The 20,878-nt window shown below is 38.4% G+C and overlaps 1 protein-coding gene across 9 annotated transcripts in view; it reads left to right on the top strand.

Moving 5' to 3' along the window:
• The window catches only part of HP1BP3 (heterochromatin protein 1 binding protein 3), a 34,822-nt gene extending 18,237 nt beyond the window's left edge, over nt 1–16,585 (top strand). For all 9 annotated transcript variants that reach the window (XM_057698617.1, XM_057698593.1, XM_057698574.1 and 6 more), the window contains 5 exons: nt 6,479–6,569; nt 11,126–11,285; nt 12,837–12,948; nt 14,217–14,330; nt 14,786–16,585. In XM_057698617.1, coding sequence (XP_057554600.1) covers nt 6,479–6,569; nt 11,126–11,285; nt 12,837–12,948; nt 14,217–14,330; nt 14,786–15,080 — 772 coding nt within the window. In that variant the 3' untranslated portion in view covers nt 15,081–16,585. The remainder of the gene's footprint in view (nt 1–6,478; nt 6,570–11,125; nt 11,286–12,836; nt 12,949–14,216; nt 14,331–14,785) is intronic.
• Nucleotides 16,586–20,878: the final 4,293 nt, after the last annotated feature.

Genomic DNA, 20,878 nt, shown 5'->3' with positions numbered 1-20,878 from the left:
GATCGTCAGCCCATAGATGCTGATGAACCTGAAGACCTTTTCTTATTGCCTTATTAAATAGTGACTTCTTCCTTTGAAGCTCTTTTTTCCTTTACTTTGGTTTTTCTCTGCCACTGACTGTAGCAGAGTCCTGTCATACATACATTTAACATGAAACATTTGGCCAAACAAAAGAACAAGACAGGTAGTTTTGAAGTATGAGTTGTCTGTACTTGCTGTCTGTAATTTCCCTCCTACTTTCTCTTAAACCCACCTTTGTAACACTTTGTCCCCACCATTTTACCTGAAGTACTTCTTCCTGTCGGTGTCACTGAGGGCCTCCACATTGCAAATTACAGTAGTCAGTTCATAGTCCTTAACTTACTCGCTGCTCTCTCTGCCAGCATTTGACACAGTGGATGGCTCCCACCTGCTTGAAACACTCTCTTCACTTGCCTTTCAGAACACCACACCTTTCTGATTTCCCTCCACCTTCACTACCCATTCTTTCTCAGTCTCCTGAGGATTCCTGATTTCCTGTCTCCTGACTCTTTAGTATTCGAGTGCCCCAGGGTTAGACCTTGGGCCTCTTGGCTTTTCTATCCACATCCACTTGGTATTTCTTTCCATTCTCAAAGCTTTAAATAGCACCTATACAATACTAGTATACAGATATACAAATCTGGCCCATACCTCTGTCCTAACTCCACATTTATATATACAGATACCTATTTGACATCACCATTTGTATGTCAGATTTCACATGTCCCAAACAGGCCCTGTACTTCCTATACCTCCTCCATCTCAGTTAATGGCAATAACATCTTTCCAGTTGCTGAAGCCAAAAACCTTGGGTTTGTGCCAGAAACCTTGGGTTTGTGCTGGTCTCTTTATCCCACACCTAAATGTAATCTATAAATAATTACTTTGGTTTTGTCTTTATTTTATTTAATTATTTTCTTAATAAATTTATTTAGCTGCATTGGGTCTTCATTGCTGCATGTGGGCTTTCTCTAGTTGCGGCGAATGGGGGCTACTCTTCATTGCAGTGTGTGGGCTTCTCGTTGCGGTGGCTTCTCTTGTTGCAGGAGCACAGGCTCTAGGCTCGCAGGCTTCAGTAGTTGTGGCACACGGGCTTAGTTACTCCGCGGCATGTGGGATCTTCCTGGACCAGGGCTCAAACCCGTATCTCCTGCATTGGCAGGCAGATTCTTAACCACTGAGCCACCAGGGAAGTCCCTGGTTTTGTCTTTAAAGTATGTCCATAAACAGACTTCTTTTCATTATCTTCACTATTACCACTCTTTTCCAAGCCACCATCTTCTCTCACCTGTTTAGAGCAATAATCTCTTGCTTCTCCCATGCTCCCTCCCTTTCAGTCTGTTCACATAGCAGTGAGAGTGAGACTTTTTAAAAATGTGAGTTAGATCATATCACCTTGCTACTCAAACCTCCCAGTGGCTTCCCAACCACCTCACAGTTAAAAAGTTTAAAGTGAGAGTCTTTAAAACAACCTACAAGACACTACACTTGCACTGCATCTCCGACCTAATCTCCTACTACTCTTCTCTCCCTTACTGACCTCAGAGACTTCACACTTGCTGTTCCCTTTGCCCGGGTGCTTTTCCCCCATAATCCACTTTGCTCACTCTTTCACTTCCTTTAACTTTTTACTCTAATATCATCCCCACATTTGTCTTGATTACCTTACTATTTTTTAAGATTTTGTTTTGTAAATTTTCAAACATACGTAAATGTAGAGAGAACATAACCATCATACTAACATAATTCTTAACTAAATTAATAATTCCTTAACATTATCCAGTACCCAGGCCATGTTCAGATGTCCTCAGTTGTCTCCAAAATGACATTTTATGGTTGGTTTTTTTCAAGTCAGTATCCAAACATGGTCCACACATTGCTTTTAGTTGATAGGACCACTCACATTTGCAACCTTTCTCTCCTCTCCCAGTGTGCAGAATTCTACTTCTCTGTCTTATTTTTCTCCATAGCACTCATCATGTTCTAACATATGTATTTTATTTGCCTTTTTTTTTTTAAACTACCTGTTTACCCCATTAAACTGTCAGATTCCTGAAGGACAGGGTTTTTACATTGTTCACATCCTTCTTCCCCAAGCCTAGCACACAGTACACGCTCAGTAAATATTAGTTGAGTGAGTGAACTAATATGGGCACTTCACCTGGCCATTTCACTCAAGGAACTTTTGTCCTGGAGCACGTGAGATGAGACGTGAATTTCTGCTACCATATCCTGGAGGCTGTAGAGCATTGTGGTTAAAAGCACAGACTCTGGAACCAGACCCCTTATGTTTAAATCCTGAGTCTTATTTTCTAGCTTTATATCTCTGAATAAGTTATCACTGTATCTTGGTTTCCTCATTGGTAAACAGTGTATAACTCATAGGCTTGTTAGGAACCTTGGTACATGTTAAGCACTTAGAACAGAACTGAGACTTTCCAGTGGTCCAGTGGTTAAGACTCCACCCTCCCAGTGTAGGCGGCCCAGGTTCAATCCCTGGTCGGGGAACTCAATGCTGCATGCCACACTAAGAGCCTGTATGCCGTAACTCAGGATCCCATGTGCCTCAACGAAGACCTGGTGCACCCAGATAAATGAATAAATATTAAAAAAAAAAGAACAGTGCCTGGAACATAATAAGAACTCAACTAATGTTAGTATCATTAGTCAGCCTCAATGCCAACTTAGTTCTCATGGTATAAGCATCACATCATACTAAATGTGATTCTAATGGTTAAAGACAGTGTTTTTATATAACGTGCAAGTAACCTCCTTTATTTGATAACTGATTTCTTGCAACCCTTGAGAAAAACAGGGTATGTTGGCTTTATATAGGCTTTTGGTTGGCTTCTAAGAAGGTGCTTTCAGAGGTAATCCTGTCATATGGCATTAGAAACCAGATTTTCATATCTAATCCGTGTGTGCAGTGTCACTTCGTCATAATCTCTGATTTTTCCTTCTACACATGCCAAAATATGAGCATAGCCCAAGGTTCAGTTTTATGCCCTATACTTTTCTCTAAACATATTAATTTCTTTGCAGACCCCTTAATTTCTTGACAGTTTAAACTCAAGTAATTTCAGGAGTCTCTTGATCTTTTTTAATTTGCATTTCCAACAGACTGATGTAACTCTCTTATTTAAATTCCTGCCGCTCGGAATCTCTCCCTCCCTTACTTTCCATTTGTTTTGTGCATTGCTTTCATCTTTCTCTCTCAGTGCAGACTGACTTTCTCCACAGTTGAAAAATATAGCCACCAGCAATCACTCAATATTCCCTGCTTTCTAATTAAACTGGTCTAATCATCCCGTTTTTAAAAACAGAAACTTGTTATAACAAATGTAAAAACTTGGTGTTATAAATTTGTTATAATAAATTTATATAAAATTGTATAGGGCTTTTAAAAATACTGTTGTTTGTATTGTTCTGTAATTCTCAAAATAGACTTAAAAATATGTCTACCTCAATTTCACTGATAAAAATCTTACCCTGGGTTACCTGGCTATTCACCAGTGAAAGCAAAACTTCATTTCATTTTTCTATTATAACTTCTTGGTTTTTGTCACTTAACTTTTCCCCTTCAGTAAAGTATGGACAGTAGTAGTACCTATTTTGGGGGGTGGTTGTATTTTCTTGTTTATTCCACACATGTAAAACATTTACAGCAGCACTTAGCACCATCATAAGTACACAATGATGTGATACAGACTACAGAATTTTTCAGAAAAGGGAGTTATGCCTGGGAGTTATCAGTGAGTTAAAAAAAATGGGGCTTGCTTGGGCCCCATCCAGTCAAGATGAGGATCCAGTTGGGTCCCATCCCATTGAGATGGGGCTAAAAGAATGTGTAGAATTTAGATGGGATGCTAGAGTGGGGAAGGCATTCTTAAAGGAGCTTCATAGAAAATTTCAGAGGCAGGAGTTGGCATTCTTGTTGGGGAATGGAAAGAAGCCTGTGTCTGACTGGATGTGGACTAACAGGGGTGGGACCAGGCCAAGGAAGGCTTTGAAGCTGAGTTGAGGCATTAAGACCTGACACCTGATCAGTTAATTGAGTAACATGTTAAAGGAGGCCTTTATAGGCTTGTTGACCTAATAGTGGTGTGTGCACTATGGAAACAGAAAGCTGCGCAGCGCCCAGAAGGGAGGCGATGGTGGCTTGTGCTACAGTTATGACAGAGATGAGAGAGAGAGGGCCAATCTGAGGAGCTTTGAAGTACTTGGTAAGTGTGGTTTTGCCTAAAGGTAGGAGTGAGTGATAGAACTCTGAGATTTCTAAAGGCCCAGGATGAGGTGTATGCTCAGGTAATGATTGGTATTGCTGAGAAAACAAAAATGTTAAGGGAACCGATGTAACTGATAACTCATTCCTGAAGCATGTGAACCTTGGTTAAGAAGGTTCTTCGGGAATTCCCTGGCAGTGCAGTAGTTAGGACTCCAAGCTTTCACTGCCAAGGGCCTGGGTTCGATGCCCTGGTCGAGGAACTAGGATCCTATAAGCCTCGCAGCACGGCCCCCCCCCCCCCCCCCCCAAAAAAAAAAGATTCTTCTTAGATTAGTTGTTTGATACAAGACTAGGGTTTCAGTGTTTAAGACATGTGATCCTCTTTTGGAATCTGACTTACAGAGCAACTAATAGAAAAATTGTTTGACAGTTAAATCATTCCTTCAGTTGTGTCCCCAAAGCTCTGTGCACATACTTCAACCCTGACCCTTATCTTCCTCTACCATAATTATTACGTATTCATCAGCTCTTAAATTCCTTGAGTTTAGTGACTAGATGTGTTTATTCCCACATAACCATAATAAATACTCAGTAAATACTCATGGAATGAGTGACTTTGAGTGTGTTTTGGGTTATGGCATAAATAGTATTTGTCCTGAATGGAATAGCTCTGGCTTAGAAACACTTTGATTGCGATCTGGCAGGAAGGGAGTTTCTTCATTTGGAGTCTCACGATGTACAAGATTGGATAGTATGGTTTCTACTCTTTAGCACCCTGTTAGAACGTGGGATCCCCTCCACCCTTCTTCCCCAAGCATATGGATAATGTAATCAATAACTCTGGTGTCACCTCAGGCTGTAATGCTTAGTGGTTAGATAAAAGATTCAGAATTTCTTCTCCAAACAAAAGAATCAAAGCTTGATAAAGTACTTCAAATGGTAGTAGTTTGACCCTCATCGTTTTGCCCCTCAGTGAGCTGCCAAATTGTTGATCTTTTCAACTTAACAACTTATCAAGTAATCAGTTTCAAGAAAGTCTCATGACTTTCTGCTTCTTGGGTGCTATTCTATTAATTCTGGGGAGGTGTGGAAAAACACACCTCTAAACTTTTGGCTTGCGATTAACCCTTTCTTCAGATGTCCTATTGTTGGCCTGGGTATATAGCTTTCCATTTTGTCTGTTCCATACCACAGACCCCTTTAATTTAAGCCTTAAGTCAACTTGATCGATTTCTCTCTGCACCTGAGAAGTCCACCGTTCAGACCATTGCCTCTTGACAAAGCAGCTTTTGCTTCAACACTTTGTTCTTATGTTTTTAATGATATTCAATTTCTTCTCGCCTGCCATTTGGGTGTTTTTGTTTTTTTTTTTTTAAGTTTATTGTTTAGTAGCTTTTATTTATTTATTTATTTGGCTGCATTTAGTCTTCATTGCTGCCCGCAGGGTTTTTCTTTGTGGTGAACTGGGGCTATTCTTCATTGCAGTACACAGGCTTCTCATTGTCATGGCCTGTCTTCTTGTGGAGCACAGGCTCTAGAGTGCAAGCCTCAGTAGTTGTGGCACACAGGCTTAGTTGCTCTGCAGCATATGGGATCCTCCTGGAGCAGGGCTTGAACCTGTGTTCCTTGAGTCAGCAGGCAGATTCTTAACCACTGACCCACCCGGAAAGTCCCCCTGCCATTTGGTTTTGATGACCTAGTTTTTTTTGTTTTTTTGTTTTTAATACAACTCTCTTAAGGCAGAGATACTATGTTAAGAACAACCTATTTTCTTTCTCAGGGAATTGTATTTTATTAGGCTGACTGTAGATACTGGTTTGCAAAAAATGACTTTTTGTTAATGTATATACTTTTTAAAAATCTAGGAATTTTGCTGTCAGAACTAGATGGGATTTAGAGATATCTGTTCTTTGCTTGATTACAAAGTTTGGTTGCTGTTGTAGTCTGATGGTAATAAAGGGGTTTTTGGAGTGCCCTGGCAAGTTGGAAGTTGGTTCTGTGTGGTATATGGTTCTGCATGTACAGGTAATGATTTAGCGTCTTTGCTTGAAGAAAAAAGAATACCACTTATTAAGGGTGCCAACAATTTATTACTTTATTGTCCATTTTAACAAAGTACTACACATATAATAGGAATCAGAACTTTAGTTCTTTAGAATAACCCTGGTTCTGTTTTTTATCACATCTTTCCTTTATTGATGTATTTATCGCTATTTTCTGTTTTCTCTGCAGGCCTCAGCTGTTGAAGAATGCTCTGCAGAGAGCAGTAGAGAGAGGCCAGTTAGAACAAATAACTGGCAAAGGTGCTTCTGGGACATTCCAGGTTAGAGGCTAAAAAGGCTTGGTTGTAGAGAAGTAGTTCTCAAAAGTTTTGGTTTCAGGATCTCCTTATACTCTGAAAATTTATTGAAGACCCCAAGAGCTTTTGTTTATGTGGGTTATACATATCAATACTTACCATATTAGAAAGTATAACTGAGGAAAATTTTAAATATTTATTAATTCATTTAAAAATAATAAACCCATTACATATTAACATAAATACTTTTTACGAAAACTATATTTCCTGTGGGACTTCCTGGAGGTCCAGTGGTTAAGGCTCTGTGCTCCCAATGCAGAGGGCATAGGTTCAGTCCCTAGGCAGGGAACTAAGACATCCTGCATGCTACACAGCACAGCACAGCCAAAACAAAAACGAAAAACAAAAAAGACCCTATATTTTGCAAAATTAAAAAAAAAAATTTAATGAGAAAGGGGTTACTATTTATTACATTTTTACAAAAGTCTTTTCTGTTGAGCTTTTTTTTTTTTTTTTTTTTTTTTTTTGGCACACGGGCTTAGTTGCTCCGCGGCATGTGGGGTCTTCCTGGAGCTGGGATCGAACCCGTGACCTCTGCATTGGCAGGCGGATTCTTAACCACTGCGCCACCTAGGAAGCCCTACTGTTGAGCTTAATAGAAGACAGCTGGTATCTGTTTTAATATAGTTCAGGTTACATCTAGGAAGAAAATCCAGCTCACATAGGAGTACAAATAGATAAATGTGGAGTATTTTAAAATAATTTTCAGATAGAGGTTGATATTATTCTTTGGTAGTATACCAGAACTCAAAAAATGATAGTTTTTTCGTAATAGCTTTTCTGAAGTATGATTTATATACCATAAGATATAATCATTTTATATCACAGTCTATAATTCAGTGATTTAGTAAATTTACAGCATTGTACAGCCATCACCACAGTCCAATTTTAGAGCATTTTCATCACCTGAAAAAGATCTCTTGTGCTCATTTGCATCACTCCGTTTCCATCCCTGTCCAACCTACTCATTTAGTTTTTCTCTGTATAGATTTGCCTTTTTACACAATTCACATAGATAGAATCACATTATTCAGTCTTTGTGTCTGACGTCTTTTGCTTAGTATAATATTTTTTTAGTTTTATCCACATTGCAGAATGAGTGAGTACTTTCATTCATTTTTTTCCCAGGTAGTATGCCATTGTGTGGACCTGACACGTTTTGTTTGTCCATTCGCAAGTTGGGTTATTTTCACTTTTTAGCTATTATGGTTAATGTTGCCTATGAATATTTATGTCCAAATCTCTGTGCGGATGTATGTTTTTATTTCCCTTGGGTATATAAGTAGGCGTGTGGACTGCCTGGACTATATGGTAAATTTGTTTTAAGAAACTGCCAAAGTGGCTACATCATTTTTCTTTCCCACCAGCAATGTATGTATAAGGGTTCCAGTTTCTCCTTATCTTTTTTCCAACACTTTTATTGTCTTTTTAAAATTATAGCCGTACTAGTGGATACAAAATGGTGTCTCGTGGTTTTGGTTGGCATTTCCCTAAGACTGCTGATGTTGACCATTTTTTCGTGTGCTTAGTGGACATTTATTTATCTTCTTTGGTAAAATGTGTATTCAAATCCTTGGTCTGTTTTTAAAATTGAACTATTTAACCTTATTATTGAGTTACAAGAATTATATAACTAGATACAAGTTTCTCATCAGATATATGATTTGCAGATATTTCCTCCTAATGTGTGGCCCACGCTTTCACTTTCTTAATGGTGTCTTTGAAGCACAAAAGTGTTTAATTTTGATGAAGTCTAGTTTATCATTTTTTTTAAATTGCTTGTATCGTTGGTGACATTTCTAATAAATCATTACCTAGCTTAAGATCAGAAGATTTATTCCTATTTTTCTTTTAAGAGTTTTATAGTTTCAGCTCTTATATGTAGGTCTGTCTTGCATTTTGAGTTAAGTTTTGTTTATGGTGTGAGGTTTATAAATTCATGTTTTTGCATGTGGACATCCAGCTGTCCCAACACCATTTATTGAAAAGACTGTCCCTTCCTCACTGAATTGCCTTGATAGCTTTATCGAAACTTAATTGACCATGAGTGTAAGGGTTTATTTCTGGACTCTCAGCTCTGTTCCATTGATCTATACGTGAATCCTCATGCCAGGCTCACGCTGTCTTGATGACTATAGCTTTGTAGTAAGTTTTCAAGTTGGGAAATACAAGTCCTCTTACCTTTTTCTTTTTCAAAATTATTTTGATTATTCTGGATCTGTGCATTTCCGTATGGATTTTAGGATTCTCTGTCAATTTTCACAAAAAGTCCAGCTAGGATTTTGATAGAGATTGTGTTGATACTGTAGATCAATTTGGGAGGAATCACTGTCTTTACAATGTTGAGTTTTCCCTCCTCCATGGACAGTGACTTTTATTTAAATCTTTAACTTCTCTCAGCAGTTTTGTAGTTTTCAGTGTACAGGTCTTACATTTCTTTTGTTAAATTTATTCCTAAATATTTTATTCTTTTTCCATGCTATTGTGAATGGAATTTTCTTATTTTCGTTTCACATTGCTCATTGCCAGCCTATATAGAGTTGGTTTGTCTACTGATCTTGTATCCTATGATCTGCTGAACTCATTCACTTATTCTAGAGTTCTTCTGTGGGTTCCTTGGGATTTGGGGATGGATTCCCTAGAATTTTCTACATACAGGATAATGTCATCTGCAAATATAACGTTTTACTTCTTCCTTTCCAATCTGGATGTCTTTTTTTATCCCCCTCCATGCCTGATTGCACTGGATAGATGAGAGTAGATATCTTTGTCTTATTACCCACCTTAAAGGGAAAACATTCATTCCTTTACCATTAAAAGCTGTGGGTTTTCCATAGATGCCTGTTATCAGATTGAGAAAGTTCTCTTGAATTACTAGTTTGTTGGAAGTTAATAATGAATGGCTGTTGGATTTGTCAGGTGCTTTTTCTGAAACTCTTGAGATGATCATATGGGTTTTGTCCTTTATTCTTTTAATATGGTATATTACATTAATTGATTTTGTGGTATTCCTTAAAGTACATTGAAGTTGCCATGTGGAACCTGAAACTGTATCAGTGAACTCTTTGTACTCTGTTACCTTAAAATCCTTTGGTCTGTCTTGAACTTTGAATACATCTTTGAACCATAGTTCTATCACATGGTCATTTGAAGAATAGTAATTCACTGAATTAGGCAGTTTTTAAAATACTGGCACACTTCATCAAACAATAACAAAGATCATATTAACATCACCCACTGATCTCATCAGAACAACATTTACGTATTGGGAAATTATTGTGCTCATGATGGTAGACACAGGTTTTCCACAATTTACATTTTCTCTTGAAATGTTGAGTTTGTCATTGGCAACAGATACTGTTAGTTGTTTTCCTTGAACTGACAGGCTCACTTAATTCATTTTCAAGAAAATGTCTACCCAGTACCCAAGTCTGAATAACCATAGTTTATCTGTTGATTGTTCCTTCAAATAAAAAGGGTGTTCCATGAAAAATGCAGCTAGTTCAACTCAAAACTCAATTACTAGGTGCTTTTCCTTGAGGCTACCACCATCCCTCCAGATGCAGCTGACATGCTTTATACATCCTTTTCATTTTGCCCCATCAGAGTATCAAAAAGCCATGCATTGGGGTTGAGATTTAATAAAATCATTTTTATATCAAGGACATTCCTAATTGAAACTGGTGGGATGTTTGTTTGTTTGTTTGTTTGTTTTTTAACCATAAGTGTATAGCACTAAAGAGTGCCATAACTACTGGTGCATTTCTGTGCCTCCACCTTAATTTATAGTAAGGTAGCAGTGGTTTTATCCATCATTGTTCTTCCACCATCAGTGCAAATGTTAGCACAGTGAAAAAGGCAAATCACATCTTAGTATTATTGTGAAAATAGTTTTAATGTTGCAGATCCTCTGAAGAAGTCTCAAGAACCCCAAGGGGTTTGTGGACCTTTCTTTTGAGAATCGCTATTGTAGACCATACCTCAGTTTGTCCTTTAACCTTTTTGCTTATTGGTGCTCACCTTTGTTCCGCAGCCTTTTGTCCTTGAAATATGCTATATAGTTTTCTGTTGTATGATACCCTAAATACTTAGCAAACTTTTCCTTTGCTGTTTTCCTTACAGGATTAAAAAGGCTATTTATTATTTTTATAAATACTCCATTTTTCAGATTCAGGAATAAGGAAGTACTCTCAAAAGTGTTAATTTATTGGGGGAATAACAAGTTAACCTCCTTATTGGAGTAAAGTTGTCAGTCTCTTTGGGATAGGTTGGCTTTTGCTATTTTCATTTGGATGGAGGGGTGGATAAAAGGAGAAAATATCTTTAGGAGGGTTGGGACTCCTCAGTTTAGGTTGAATACCTGATGAGTGGGAAGAGAAAGTCCCTAACCTGACAATTTATTGTAAAACATATCTGTGCTAATGCAGGAACTCCGACCCACCTGGTGCAGAGGAGTCTTGTCTTGACCTGCTTTGGGAGAGTGTTGTCTTGATGCTTTTCTCTTCCTCCTTGGAAAACAGCTGAAGAAATCAGGGGAGAAACCCCTGCTTGGTGGAAGCCTGATGGAATATGCAATCTTGTCTGCCATTGCTGCCATGAATGAGCCGAAGACCTGCTCCACCACTGCTCTGAAGAAGTATGTCCTGGAGAACCACCCAGGGACCAATTCTAACTATCAAAGTAAGACTCAGAGTTGAGTACCTTTAACAGGGATCCCAGGGATTATCTTGTGAAAGGATCCCTAGAGATCATGCTTTTAATGTTGGAGCACTAACTACTGACTGAAAACCAAAAGGGGACAACTTTACAAATTTATTTATTATTTACAAAAAGACAAACATAATCAAGACTTATTTTTAATTTACAGTGTCTGCTGAGCATCAAAATTTGATTTTACTTTGCTATAAAGATTTTTCTGATATTTATTTTTATTATAATAGAGATAAATTTCTAGGATCGAAACTCCTCTCTAGTATCTTTTTTACCTACTTCTGAGAGTTTACCAAAACATCTAGTGTCACCCTGAAATGAAGCCATTGTTTTAAAATACTTACTACTTGGGTTATTTCTTATTGACTTAAGCCCTAAACAGAAAATACTTTTTTCCAGCAAAGTATATTTACCCTGTCAGGTGGTGGTTTGAGGTTAGAAGCCTTGCCTTAGCAGCATTATCACGTGTGGATTAGTAGGAGTGTTTGTTTTCTCAGTGAACTGTGAGAGTGACAGTGCTGTAGGGTGAGGAATATGAAAATTAAGTAACAGAAAATGCAAGCTAGAATATATTGTTTTAAATGAAAAGCTAATTTTGAAGTGTTAATATTGACTTTTAACATATGCAATATGTATTTTTTAATGTTATGAAGGAGTGCTTTCTCATTGTTCTCTTTATGTACTTTGAAAATTGTGTGTGTGACTTTTTATCGAAGTACAGTTGACTTGCAATGTTATATTAGTTTTGGGTATACAACATAGTGACTTAATATTTTTATGAGTTATACTCCATTTAAAATTATTATAAAATATTGGCTATATGTATGACTGTTTTTCCTCTTTCCTCACTTAAGATATTTACTGTGTTTAATTGTGTGTGTTGACCCTGTAAACTATTCTGTGATTTTCTCTTTTGACCAAGTGTTGTACGAGAAGATGAATTTGGTTATTAACCATTTCAGTATCACTAATAATTGTGACAGCTATTTATTTGGACACTGAATCACTATAAAATATATTTTTTATGTGTTTTTTGTATGAAAGATGAGAACCAGTGAGGCCTTTAGGAGCCATGATACTGTTTTGTTACTGTTTGCTGATTCCTGAGAAATTGGTTTTATCTTTATAGATATTCTCCTAAATGCGCATCAGTACTTATAGGCACTCAATAGATGTTTGAATGAATAGAAATGAGAGATTGAGTTTTAAGTTGGCTATTAACCATTTATGCGCAATTATAGGGCAAGTCACTAGCCACTCTGGGCTACTGTTCCACTTTATGTGCAGTGAGGAATTTGACACAATGGCCTCTAAAGTCTTTGTGCCATTATAATTTAACTCTTGCCAAATTTATGAGCACTTAATAAATAACTTAGTGAATTAGTTAATAATCCCTGTGACCACAGAGGATTCACTTAGCACATGACAGGACAATAAATTGATGTATAAGTGATTATGGTTGAGGGAATTACAAAATCTGAATAAATAAGTACTTTCTTCATTTCTGAATTTATTTTCCAGTGCATTTGCTGAAGAAAACCCTGCAGAGATGTGAAAAGAATGGGTGGATGGAACAGATCTCTGGTAAAGGATTCAGTGGCACCTTCCAGCTCTGTTTTCCCTATTACCCCAGGTGAGCATCTACCCTGTAATGTGAAGTGTTGGTTGTTGCAGATTTAAAATCTGACTCCAGATTACAGGTTTGGCTTAATTTATTTTGCCCTTATTACTGTTACACAGAGCTGAATATACTTGAAAATAAAGACTGCTTAAGGTGGTATTGTTTTAGAGCAGAAGGTTTTCATTTAAGAACAGGGGGATTTGGGCTATCCTGCTAGAGTTTATTGTTAGCCAAGTGTTCCTGAAATCAAGTGATGAATTCTTTGAGATCCTGGGCCAGTCATTTAGATGTTCATTCCTTCTTATAAAGAATAAAGTACATGATCATGACAGGAAGATTATTAGAGGATTATATATGTTTTAATTGTCCAGCACCAAGTAGGGAGAGCATTGGCTACTTCTAAGAATCCTAATCTGCCTTCTTCATACTATAGAGACAAGGATATTTATTTGAAAACTTGTCTCTTATACATGCCTTATTTATTCATTGAACCAAAAAAATGTATTGAGCACCTCCTATGGACCAAGCATTTTTCTGCGCACCTGTGCTTTCACCTTCTTCTCCTTTCATTTCTAATAAAGTGCCAGGACATTTACCTCTGAAACCTATTTCAGCAGGAGTATAGTGGAGCTTTCTTATTATTGTTCTTTGTGCATAAACATAAGTGTTACTTGGTTGACTGTGTATTATTTGAATTTTTCAAACGTTTAACTTTAAATATAATTCTTAAAGTCATGCACATACAGTGTTATAATTTGAGGACTTATTAATCAGTAGGATCAAGTATTCTACCATTAAGGACAAAGAAAATTTAGAAGATCCTTGCTCAATTTCTCGAAACGTTTGAAGAAATTCAGGCTTTATGATGCTTTGAGGCCTTTTGCCAGTGTCATGAGGGCAGAAAATATGTACTGCTGTGTAGACTATTCACTGCCTTAGAGACCATTGACTACTGTATATTCAGTGGCTGGTACAGTGCCAAACACATATCGGGAGCTTAAATAATTGTTTACTAAATAAGTGATTAAGTGTCAGTTTTATAAATGGAGGGAGGAAGGGAATGAGGTATGGTCTGGGACTTTTACAGATTTGTCATAATTTCACATGTGTGTTCAAAATAGGTTAAGTTGTAAACTGCTATTTGTAACCTAATTGGACATAATTGGGGAGGGTGGGAGGAAGTGGGTAATGCCTGGGAAGAGCATATGTAGGTTCACATTCTTTTCCTTGTCTTGATGGGACTTCTCTTTACCTTTTTTTTTTTTTTTTTTGCTTAATAGCCCAGGAGTTCTGTTTCCAAAGAAAGAGCCAGATGATTCTAAAGATGAGGATGAAGATGAAGATGAGTCATCAGAGGAAGACTCTGAGGATGAAGAGCCACCACCTAAGAGAAGGTGGGGATGTGTGGAAAAGCCTTCTTAGAGCTGAAAATGGCAGTAATGGGAGAGGCTGTGAAAAGTGTGTTAACAACTCAGGATCCTTCTCAAATTTTTTGTGTGAACTTGTCTTCTTGAGAATTTAGAGGCTCTAAACTTGTGAAACACTGAATATGTAATTGCTCTGTGGTCAAAACTCTGTGTGTGTGTGTGTGTAGTTTGGTTATTTGACAAAAAATAATTCCGTATTTTTCTAGGAAAAAACGGAATTACGTGTAGACTTCCAGGAGTTGGTTGAAATTTTCTACAATTTTAGTAAAGCCTTTAGGCAAAAAGTAATAACCCACATTTCCGCTTCTTAAAATAGGTGACTTCTACTGTGCTGTTTCTTTTTTTCACAAAGTATCTGGTCATCCTGGTGAAGTGAATCTCTCAAGTACTAAGTGATTGCCTTTGCTCTTTGGTTCTCACAGGTTGCAGAAGAAAACCCCAGCCAAGTCTTCAGGGAAGGCTGCATCCATGAAGCAGAGAGGGTCCAAGCCTGCACCTAGAGTCCCAGCTGCCCAGCGAGGGAAAGCTAGGCCCCTGCCCAAGAAAGCCCCTCCTAAGGCCAAAACTCCTGCCAAGAAAGCCAGACCCTCACCCTCAGTCATCAAGAAACCTAGTGCTAGCTCTTCAAAGAAGCCGGCAGCCAGTGTGAGAAAGGAAGTGAAATTGCCTGGCAAGGGCAAATCCACCATGAAGAAATCTTTCAAAGCAAAAAAGTAAATTTTATAGGAAAAAAGGGTATCATGATGAAATTCAAAATCTTATTTTCTAAGGTCAGCGTGCATTTGTTTTAGTTTTGATGCTTTTAAAATTACAGTTTTTTCCTCCCTTATGAACATTGTGGGGAGGGAATATAAATAAACGAATTTAGCCATTTGTTAGCTTTAGGTGCTGCTCTTGGTGCCTGCCCCCCCCCCCCCCCCCCCCCCGGCCCAGTCATTTTAATTTCTGCAATAATTCTGAACTTTCTTGAACTGTATAACCTATATTTGTCCTTTTTTCTCCCTCCACTCCAGCCTTCTTTCTTTTTTTATGATCAGCTTCCCCCCCCCTTCCAGTTTTATCTAAACAGTTGCAAAGATTTTTATATTTGCTAGAAAGCATCAGGAACAGGATGCTGGTCAGGTGCTGAAAGTAAAAAGGAGGCGGTATAGCGCTGACTGAGTCGTAAAACCTCCTGCCTGGAGACTTCAGTTATAGCTGTAATAACTAATCTTATTTATAAAACCACTCCACTAACCCTTTCTCTCCAACTGTAAACACAGGGATGTCTTAGCTTTGGGAATAGGCCAGAAGCATTATGATCTCATTAGATTCTGAAGATGCACGACTCCTTTGGGCCACCTTTCACATTGGTCAGTTTCCAGGTATTTTTCTATTGGCCCCTGGGCATTGCATTCCCTCAACAACAAAGCAAGCACAAGATCTCTCTGCCACTTGGTTTTTGACTGAAGGGGAAATATAGGAAGATACTGAATTTGTGATTTCTGGTGTCACCTGCATTACCAAAAATCAAAACATATAAAATCTTCTTGATAAATGTTTAAATATATTTTTTAATATTTGGAGCATGAGTTGTCACTTCCTCTTTGCCTTTTTTATAAGGAAAAGTTGGCGTGTCACACCATTGTTAACGTGGAGATGTTGAGTGGAAAAACATACAATTTGCTAAAACAAACTAGATTCCAGATTTATCTATGGGTTTTTTTCCCCTCCGTTCTTTCCACAGCACTTTTGATAACAAGCAAGTGGCTTCCTTTTTGAGTTATTTAAACAGAGAAAAGAAAAAAACAAATGAAGCCCGACTACCTGACCCTTTCTCGTTTGTATTTGTTTTAGTATTGTGCAGTTGTGTTAAATAGTACTAGCTTTCTAAGAAGTATTGATTTCTGGTCATCATTTATCCTCCCTGTGGCACTTGACATTTTAGTTGTCTTAAGCTTTTTGGTGTACATCTTCTGGCCCCTTCAGTGCTGCCAGAGGCGAAAGATGTTTGTTTAATTCATTCCATTTGCATTGTCTCCTGGGATCCTGCCTGCAGCCTAAAGTCTGGCTGGGAATTGGACTTGAGAAGATTGGCTTGAATTAGATCCATGATCATGTGTGATCCCATCATGAGTTTATTGGAATTTGTGTTGCATGTAAGGCAATCTTTCCTGTTGTAAATCTTCCTTTTTTTATGTACATATATTTTGAAAAATATGAATAAACATGAAATTTTAAAAGCTGCTGAACTGTAGCTTATATTTAAAAGTTTCTAGTACATCCTCGGAAGTAGCCGTAACTGTTGTACTCACTCTGAGTCTTTTCTACTCCTTATGCCAGCCGCCATCCATTTTCCTTTTTAAATACAAGCTCCAGTTTATTTGCTTTTTGAATTTTTATATGGATGATAAATATTTCTAAATACATTGAACCTGATTATTTAATGCATAAGAAATTTTTTTAAATTATTTTGTATTTTATTAAGGTCCTTGTTTTGAAGATCATAAATCTCAGTTTTTCATGTTTAATGTTCCGGTATGTCCTTGGACTAGAAAAAAAATACAGCACCACAAAAGGATTGATAAACCCTAGAGACCTAATTCTAGAAAGTAATTCTAATTTTCTGTTATGCTATTTAGCAGGTAATAGTTCTTAATAGTACAGTTGTTAGGTACCTGTGCTAAGAATTCTCTACTCTTCTGGAATCAAGAGTGGGAGGATTTTGGCTGGTTTCTGTGTTTTATGATACTGCTTTTCTTTGTTTTTTTAATTATTTATTTATTGGCTGCATTGGGTCTTCATTGCTGCACACGGGCTTTCTGTAGTTGCAGCAAGCAGAAGCTACTCTTCATTGTGCGTGGGCGTCTCATGTTGTGAAGCACAGGCTCTAGGCTCGTGGGTTTCAGTAGTTGCAGCACATGGGCTCAGTAGTTGTGGCACACAGGCTCAGTTGCTCCACAGCATGTGGGATCTTCCCAGACCAGGGATCGAACCTGTGTCCCCTGCATTGGCAGGCAGATTCTCAACCACTGCGCCACCAGGGAAGTCCCTAGCTTAGTTTTAACTGTTTCTAATTTGTTTGTCAACAGCTGATATGTCAAAGGAAGTTTCTAAAGTTACCTTCCCAAGTTTTCCTCAAAAATTGCAACTGTTTCTCTTGATGTTGAATATAAATGTGTAATTAACACCATTTGCTATTAAATCTTTGCTTATTAGCAAAGAGGCCTTTCTCTATGGTGCCTTGACTGTATTTGACAAAGTATAGTTATTAGTTTGACTTATTACTTAAATAATAATAGTGACAATAATAGCTAACACTAATTGAATTTTTTTCTACATGTCAGGCTCTGTACACATATTAACCTCCTTTAACCCTAGCACCCCTATGAGATGGTCATTGTTTATAATTCCCATTTTACAGAAGGGAAAACTCAAGCACAGAGTTTCAAGTTTCTGAATTCTCCCCTTATGTTACAGCCCAGTGACTCTATGTTCTATTCATGGAAAAGAAAGGAGTTAAGCGTTCAGAGACTTTGGAAATGAGATTAAATTATTAAATTCGCTAATAGGAGTCAGTGTGACTTTTAAGAAGTTTGGTAAGGAACTATTAAAATTAGATCTTGGCTTACTGTGAAATGTGAGCTAGGCCACCCTGAGGTGGTTTTTTTGTTTGTTTTTCTTTTAGGACACTGCAGGTACTTGGTCAGTCTCAAATCCTAGCCATAGGACGCTTTCTGGTTTCCTTACAGTTCACTTACTCGAGGCAAGTGCTTTGAGTTCACAGGATGCTTGTGAGAACTTTTCCTCCAGGAGCCACAGCTTCTATCAGAACTTTTATGTTAAGTGAGCAGCACTCTTACTCCTCATAAACTGTGAACTTTATGAGGCCTACAGGAAGAAATTACAGAGTGGGGATTGTCTGACAGCTGAATTTTTTAGACCTGATATTGGCTTAGTAATCATGAACTGAAATGTTAGAAATCCTTGCTCTTGATTCTGAAAGAGCATCCGGTCTCTCCTGCTATCTCTGTGTGCTTTGTTCACTCAATTCCAACAGATATTCTTTTTTCTAAAACCCAGACTTACACAACATCCTTGCTTATCCATTTTACTGTTTAAGAATTTCTGCTCTGATGAAATTCTTCTCATGTCAGTGCTTATGTTGTTTGCATAACTTAAATTTGCTGGTATAGTATGTAGAATAAGACATTTTCATGAATTCCAAATTGGGATTGACTCCTGGTTAGAGTGTATCACTCAGCCCAGCATACTAATAACATCCTTAGCTGTGGTCTTGCACAGTGGTCTTTGAGGGCTGTATCACTTATAGGTGTATGACCTTCACCAAGACAAGCTCCCTGAGCCTTGATTTCCTCATCTGTAAAATAAAGGGGATGTGAAATTATCAAGTATCACATGTTCACCAAGGTTACTAAGGCATTTTAGAGTTGTAGGAAAGACTGATTTTTATTTTAAATAAATGAGAACATCCAGTTTCACAAGAGTTCAGTGTTGTTTAAGCTACCATTCATTGTAGTCTCCTATTATTAGACACTTCAGTCACACTATCTCAAATCCTCACAAATACATTATCAAAAGTATGTGAAATTATCCCCAATTTTCAGAAGCAAAATTTGCTGACTTTCCCCCAGGTAAACATGTAATGAGGGATGGAGTTACACAAACCGAGGCTTCGCTGACTTGACCAATCACCTTGCCGCCACCCTTCCTTAGCAGGTAGCAAGATGTCTGGCAACAACTCACAAGAGGGACATACCATAAGATTAATGGGCAGTGGTTAATAGATTCTTTTTTTTTTTCACTCAGCAAAATTTAAACCACTGGGAGCTTAGTTGTTAAAAGATGAGCTAGAAAAAGAAACAGCTTTGAGTTACAAATGCCAGGGAGCAGTATAGAACAGCCAGGTGGACAAGAGATGTGAGTTCCTTCTAGGCCGGGGTCACCAGAGGCCTAGGCAGCCGTCGGCTGCCACCTGGGCCAAACCTGAGGCCTTAGCTGGCTGCGGATGAAGAGCAGGGCTGCAGAGAACTGCAGCTACTAGGTGTGTGATCTTTTTAAAAATCTCCGTTAAATATTATTACCAGCTTATGTGTTCGATGTCGACGTTATTTTGGATAGTATCTGATATTACCTGCCATTCTTTACTTTCTGAAATGCATCTCTAGACTCCTATTTTATTTTTCTCTGACAACAAAGTCTCTAACAAGTGTTTCTTGGGGAGGGGTCCTCTTTAGACCTGTACTTTTTGGTTGGAAAGTTACTAGGAACGATTCCTTGTTACCCTGCTTCTCACAGAGGGTACAGGTAGCAACAAGATTAAATACCTATTTCTGTGGCACTCGTTTTATTCCAGAGTATCAGGGGGAGTGCTTTATGTTAATGGTAATATCAGAACAAGTGGAAGGAAGTGCAAAGGCCACAATAGTCACTAAGATAAAACAAGATTTCCTAGAAATAAAGTAGCGGCAGAACTGAGGCTCTACCAGGTGATCCCCAGGGAGTGCCCATTCGCTCTCCTCTAAAAACACTGGAAGCGCCGCCCTAACCATGACTGAGAGGGTGGGTGGAGGTGCCTGTAGTCTGTGCCCCTGAAGGGTGCAACCTCAGGCAATCCACGTAACCTTCTGGTTCTCTCTAGTTCAACTCTCTCAAATGGGAGAGAGTCGAACTAGATGAGATAACTAACATTTCTCTGATCCTGTAACCTCCGCAGTTCCTGCCACCCAGAAAACACCGGAGAGAGAGAATCTGGCCATAGAATGTTGTGGTCTGGTCTGCTTTGTGAATGAGTGAAAAGCAAACATTTTAATTACTGTATTAGTCTACTTGGCCCATAACAAAATACCACAGACCAGGTCGCTTGAACAACAGCAATCTACTTTCTCAGTTCTGGAGTCTAGGACTGAGACCAAGGTGACAAGATCAATACCTTGTCACCAAGGTCAAGGTGTCAGCAGGGTTAGTGACTTCCGAGGGCAGAGGGAAGGACCTGCTCCAGGCCGCTCTCCTTGACTTGTGGTTGGCTGTCTTCTCCCTGCTGGCACATCATCTTCCCTCTGTGTGCGTCTGTGTCCAAATTTCCTCTTCTTACAAGGACACAGTGCCCGTCCTAATGACCTCATTTTGATGTAATTACCTTTTTACAAACCCATCTCTAAATACGGTCATGCTCTGAGGTACTAGGTGTTAGGATTTCAGCATATTAATTTGAGGAGAAAGGACACAATTTGGCCCATAACACATCTTAGAATTTTTTTTAAAAAGTTCTGTCCTAGGTCACTTGCTTGAGGGGGTATGCAAGATGTTGGGGAGAGGGGGGTAAGTTGCAGGGTTAGCCATTAGGACACACCTGAGAGAAGGGAAAGCATGGTGCTCAAGGTTGAAAGTAGCTACCAACATGGGAAGGTGTTACTGAGGAAACAGATGGAAACGTGTGCTGTAAAAGCCAGATGTGTACAAGATGCAGTGCTGAGTCCTGTTCCAAGCTCACCGTCTTGGCTCCAGTTTCAGTC

This window comes from Hippopotamus amphibius, chromosome 1 (assembly GCF_030028045.1).
Source record: "Hippopotamus amphibius kiboko isolate mHipAmp2 chromosome 1, mHipAmp2.hap2, whole genome shotgun sequence".
NCBI lineage: Eukaryota > Metazoa > Chordata > Mammalia > Artiodactyla > Hippopotamidae > Hippopotamus > Hippopotamus amphibius.
The sequence above is the reverse complement of the archived record's forward strand: the minus strand, read 5'-3'. Positions and strand labels throughout refer to the sequence as shown.